This window comes from Ostrinia furnacalis, unplaced genomic scaffold, assembly GCF_004193835.3.
Source record: "Ostrinia furnacalis isolate ACB-3 unplaced genomic scaffold, ASM419383v2 OfSCF4062, whole genome shotgun sequence".
NCBI classification, from domain to species: Eukaryota; Metazoa; Arthropoda; class Insecta; order Lepidoptera; family Crambidae; genus Ostrinia; species Ostrinia furnacalis.
The window spans coordinates 325,489-331,924 of record NW_021134301.1 but is presented as its reverse complement, the minus strand read 5'-3'; the positions used below and the strand labels follow the sequence as shown (position 1 = coordinate 331,924).

General features: G+C 36.8%; 1 protein-coding gene across 1 annotated transcript; it reads right to left on the bottom strand.

The window, feature by feature from the left end:
• Positions 1-683: 683 nt before the first annotated feature.
• LOC114358647 (trypsin-3) lies at positions 684-4,572 on the bottom strand. The gene is made up of 4 exons (XM_028312665.1): positions 4,483-4,572; positions 3,485-3,680; positions 1,906-2,164; positions 684-1,020 (listed from the first exon to the last, which is right to left on the bottom strand). Exons 1-4 carry the CDS (start codon positions 4,511-4,513, stop codon positions 721-723), a joined length of 786 nt encoding a protein of 261 aa, XP_028168466.1. The 5' UTR covers positions 4,514-4,572; the 3' UTR covers positions 684-720.
• Positions 4,573-6,436: the final 1,864 nt, after the last annotated feature.

The following is a 6,436-nucleotide window of genomic DNA, read 5'->3' as shown; positions in this document are numbered from 1 at the left end:
TAATTTATGTGTATGTGTGCAAGACATAATGAGTGTGATAGCAACTGATTCTCAACAATCAATCGACAGCTTGTTAGTCACCTTTGCCTATAAAAAATAAAAACAAAGACTAAGTACTTGTCAGTAATAAATCTAGCTATTGATAATGCTAGAGTCAATGACACTATTTAGAACGGTATCATGTAACGTCGGTAGAAAGCTGTTTGTATGTAAATTAGGTTGCCCAACCACCATTGTCGCTCATCCGAGTTATCAATCGATTGTTTACGTAACTGAATCGATTAACGTTTGTATTACGTTTGATGTCCTATAAGTACCTACGCGTTATTTACTTTAAAACAGATTTGACCAACGCCTTATTATGTATACCTACCTTGCAGTATTACATTATCAAACTTCAGCTTTTCTTGTAGGTGTCTGCTTCCAATTGCTTAAAGGATTATGACTAATCCACTGGCACACAGCAAACTAGAGATACGAGTATGTCAGATACATTACACCTGTATTCACAAACGATACTTGCTTAAGTGAAGCAGTAAATTGAACGCACAGCATTGAATAGAGCTCTGTGATTGGTTCGTGTGTCACCCTGTGCGCACTGTGAGGCTTCATAGTAATGTTTTTGAATACGGACGTAAGTCTCTGTTGATTTCGTAAACTAGAACAGTAAGAATGTGATAGCAATTAAAACAAAACAAAATAGAAAAAATATTTCTTTGTTCATATTTGAGACAACTGCTGGAGAATCCACGAATAATATTCTGATACCCTGGTATATACGCCAGGGTAAGCTGCTTCGGCGCACCCTTCTCCAAACGAGACGATTCCTATTACGAAGTTGTCTGCCACCAGTGGTCCTCCAGAGTCGCCTTGGCAGGCATCCCTAGGAGGGTTGAAGCCACTGGCGCAGATCATGCCAGAGGTTATGGAAGCGATGCGAAGGTAAGCGCGCACGCAGGCTGCCTGCCCGATGAGGTTTACTCGGGCAGCTAGGAGCACTGATGATGCTGAACCGTTGGACTGCGGAAGAATTATTTGTGAGGTAAGATGTGAACAGAAAAAGGGACAAATATGCGAATTTCTGGTCTAGAGACGATCGTGTTTCTGCAGTAGAGACAAAATGACTGATTATGATGATAAGGAGGATAACGCACAAGCAGTGGACTCAGGTAAAGGTAAATAGTTATTTGAGGAGTAGTTACAATTTACTAACATTCTCGATCGAATCCATAGTAAGCTTGTGTTAAGTGAGTTCACCACCACAGTCAAGTGGTAGATGGGAATCGAACTGCCATACTGTAAAACCGACAGTCCGATGCCAAAATGTTTGAGCTATAATGCCTCAAAACAGTTATCTTGATACATTTATGTTATTTTTTAAATTAACAGTTAATCAGAGATATTTTGACATGATTATTACTGTGGCGAATGTGAAACATTAAATATTTTAGTGCAATTATGGAAACCTGCGGGTTTTTGAAATTTGTAGCTGATTCTGCGATTGAGCTTTATCTTTACTGCAATGTAAATAATTTAATATGTGTGGCCTAAATTAATTTACGAACTTAACATTTTTGGATGTTAATTTAATAGTAATAATTAATTAATCAGGGCTAGTAAATTAATTAACATTTTGTTCGTTACTTAAATTATTTAATTACTATTTCACGTATGATGTAATATGTTAGTTCCAAGAATAGCTAATGAATTTTATTTTCAGATTCTAGGTAGCGTGGAAAATTAACAACACATGAAACTGGAGTCAATATCGTAGTAAGTATTAATTTTCCGAATATTTTCCATGAATGCAGAAGAGTGTAAATAGATACTTGGTATCGTTTTTGACAAAAAACTATCATACTTATTCTGATTATCAATGGCTAATTAACAAAACTGTCAACTCACCGCAACGGTACCAAAACCTGTCACCAACGCTTCATACCCATCTGGGAACGTTAAGCCTGACGGAACCAAGTCAATTGGCGCTACACTGCTGGAAAACACAATGTTTGTGCTGGTGACTATCACCGCTATATCATGTTCCAAGGTGGTTACGCTGTATCCCGTGTGAGACAGTATTTTGGAGACATCGTAGCGGGTGCCTCCTGAGAGACGGCGGGACGTCCCCACTGACACTCTGATCAACGATGGCTGGTTAACGAAGCTGTAATACAAAAAAGAAACAGTTATTCACCTTTATCTGTCCTTTAAATGTTAAATTAGTATACTATACGATTACAATAAGTGTCTAAAATTATGCTACTTAGCACAATATTAGGTACTACGGTTATCTAAGTACGTTTATTTTATACCTAATCTAAATCTAAAGTGGTGATGTTAGGATAAACATTCAAAAGATAATTCATGTTCTTATTAAGTAGTTACTTCTTTAAGAAAACGATTATCCTATAAATACAAGACTATAATTATATTAGAACAACAATTGTCACCATAAAAACTCCAAAATAACTAATGGCCTAAGTAGTCAGTATGTGGAAGATAATTTGATATCGGTCCCGAAGAGAAAGTTGTTCTATTTGAGCACCGGAATCACACCTTTAAGAGTATATCACCATAGCGCCAGCTTTTATTAGTTTAAGCTTTACTTATTAATTCGTTTCGATATACATACAACTCTTCGATTCTCGCTGTTGTACCAATTGAACTTATAACAGTCTTTTCTTCTAAGCCAAGTGCTTTCGATCCAGAAAGTTAAATGATTGTAAATAATAATAATATATTTTATTTCCACACCAAAATTAAAAGATACATAAAAATTACGAGAAAAGTATCCGATGTGTGAACTAGAGCCTAAAGTAGGACGATCCTGTATTTCAGGTTCAGGTTGTAATAATATTCAGGTTGTAAATAATAATAATATATTTTATTTCCACACCAAAATTAAAAGATACATAAAAATTACGAGAAAAGTATCCGATGTGTGAACTAGAGCCTAAAGTAGGACGATCCTGTATTTCAGGACTATAGCTAAGTGGGAAATTCTCACTCATCTCTTCCCACTCTGCCATTTTTTGCCAGCGTAAAGAGTTGGCCAAATTATTAATTTACCCCTGGGCAAATTAAAGAGGACGTACTTCTTCAGTATAAACCTAAAGACCTATTTAATTATTTTTAAACTTTTTCGTTGCAAAATTTAATTTATTGTATTATAGGGTACGACGACCTGATAAAGGTAGCAGGAAGGCGCTGGATGCAGGCCGCTACCAACCGTGCGATGTGGAAGTCATTGGGGGAGGCCTATGTTCAGCAGTGGACGTCCTGTGGCTGAAATGATGATGATGATGATGATGATTATAGGGTTGTTGCATTCACGAAAGCGAGTGAGCGTTACATGTGTAGTGGCTCGCTACTGTTCGTTTTTCAAATGTTTTGATAGGTATTACACTATCGTTATGTGCATGTTACACGGGCACACACAAGTAAATCTCACTCGCCTTCGTGAGTTCCAAGAAATATATCTTACTTGACTACACAGTGGGCAGCGCTCAGCACAGCCCTGCTGCTGATGATGACAGCCCCACAGCTGTGCGCCCAGCCGCCAGATACACTGCGTTGTAACGTGGCCTGGTATGGCACCTGGGTGATGTCGACCTCAAATCCATTTACTATACGAGCTGACAGTTCTTCAGGAGATGCTGGCAGGCATACTGCGGTGGTAACTGCAAAATATGATTTGTTTTTCAGGATATGTATGTAGGTATTATTTTTATTTAAAGTATATGTTCTCTGAAATGATCGCAAAAGATGCATACCTATAGGTCCTGTAGTACGTAACTAAACTTATTTATTTTATGGACTAAGATTTCATGTACGACTCAGAAAAAGCAGAGCCGATGCTAAACAATGGGAAAAGGGGCTAGGGAAAAGAAGAAAGAAGAAGAATTACGAATAAGTTAGTGCTAGTGTTATGTTAGTATGTATTTAAATGTTCAGTCTAATTTCAGTAATTTTAGGTAACAATATGGCACGATGGCGTGCGAAAACAGAACTGCTTTTGACATAAAATGGATGCTACGTTAAGACCTGACTTGAGACATCTATATCTATATATATAAAAGAAAGTCGTGTTAGTTACTCCACTTATAACTCAAGAACGGCTGAACCGATTTAGCTGAAAATTGTCAGGGAGGTAGTTTAGAGCCAGGAGAAGGACATAGAATACTTTTTATCCCGTTCGAAATAAAAAAAAAGTCTGCTTATTTATTGCCATTAAGGCGGAACAAAGTTCGCCGGGTCAGCTAGTCTATATATATAAAAGAAAGTCGTGTTAGTTACTCCACTTATAACTCAAGAACGGCTGAACCGATTTAGCTGAAAATTGTCAGGGAGGTAGTTTAGAGCCAGGAGAAGGACATAGAATACTTTTTATCCCGTTCGAAATAAAAAAAAAAGTCTGCTTATTTATTGCCATTAAGGCGGAACAAAGTTCGCCGGGTCAGCTAGTTAGATATAAAAACTTACCTAATAGAAAACAAATTGCGAAGAACTTCATTTTAGTAAATGCAAACTCAGACTGAAAATCTAACACTGATCTCGTCGGGAACGCCCGAGATATTGATTACTTATCTGTGATCTTCATGATCAAGAGCCGGTGGATATCTTGAGATATGATATGGCAGATAAGTGGGAAAATGCACAATTTTTTAAAGTTAGGTTAGTTACATAGCTGCAAAATTGATAATATAGATGGTCTTTGTTTGTTTTGAAGTAACTAGGTGTTATGAAGAAAAAATATTTTATGACACTACTGCTGTATTTTTATGAAACCACACAGCTTTACGCAACCACACATTTTTTTTCATCAGTTCGCTATAACATATCTTGAGTTGCACTAAATCTCAAATGTCAACAACAAGCGTTACGTTACAAAAAGAACAAATACCCTCGCAAATTAAGACATAAAAGAGAAACTTAAATGCGCTGTTAAGTCAAACAAGCCCAATACGGCACGACTTTTGCTTATTGCTCGTTTACGGCATATAGGCCAACTCGTAAAAAGGTGCAAATTATATTAATAGCGCTTTAATACGGTCCAGCGTGGCCTGAGCCGGGTTTTATAGGCGATCAACCGATGTCCCGAAGTCAGCAAATTTATGGAAACACTAACGTTAAGGTACATGCGGTTACAGCTGAATGGTTTCTAAGGCCCGTATTACGAAACATTCAAAACTTTGAATTAATAATGAACTCAAGTTTGCGATTGGTCTAAATATTAAACATCTGATTTGAGTACTTAAGGATCTTGAGATTGGATCACCTTTGGAATGGAATTTAACTGTACTAGGGCACTATTTAAGTTGTGAGCCTCGACAACATAACGTGTTGTTAGACGACATCTGATACTTTTAATGAAAAGTTTGACATTTTTGACTACAACCTTATTCAAAACTTTTTATCATTTGAGCACGTTTTGTTTTATTAACATTGAATTGAAAATTATCTTGACTACAAAAACATGGAATTGACTTGCGGAAATTTACGCGCGAAGATTTATTATGACTTTCGACGTGGTTAATCAATACAAAACTGAAGCGGTCAGCCAAATTTCACTTTTGGTGATAAAGATCTGTCCTTTACTATTGTAAAACGCTAGTTTAAGAAGTATAATATTGTATGTCATTGGCTCACCAGTGAACTTTGCGAAAGCCGTCCAAAATGACTAATAGTGGCGGAAAACATTGATGTTGTCAGAAAAATGGTAGAGAAACCTCGTCATGTGATATATCGTAGGATTGAGATAATCCTAGGCTTTAATTCCACCAGCAGTAATAAAATATTGTATGACCATATTATGGTTAATACGTTTTTTTCTCGCTGGATGTCACAAAATTTTTCAAACGCTCAATAGGACGCTTGTGTCGTTTAGTCCTTGGAAATGTTTGATAAATACGTTTAAAAAGCTTTAAAAGCCGTTTTTAAAATTGTGACAGTTGACGAATTAAGGATCTATGCATAATGATGCTGAAAATAAACAGCTATCGACTATGGAGGTGATTTAAGATGAACCAATTCCAACCAAAGTCCCATGCGCTCGGAACACTTTGAAACTTACGGTCGCCTATTTTTCCGAAATATCCGATTATATGACAGAAACGTCACTAGAGAAATGTAGAATGGTTAATTCTTAATAGTAAACAGCCACTTTTTTTCCAAAAGTCTTCAGTTTAATAAGGGAACCTGGCCAGCATAGTCGAATCGCCATTCGTGACGAAAATGTGAGCTTTTACACGTCTCGTCAAACAACTGACTATTTGAACACTCAAAATATGAAATAAACAGGTCCAACGCTACAAAATTCTTGCTTGGAATCTAAACACTTCTTTTGGTACCTATTATAGTAAAATTAAATACGTGAACAGCGATTTATGTAGCCAGAAGCAACTGTCGGTGCGGTCAAAAACCATGTTTTGGAGGT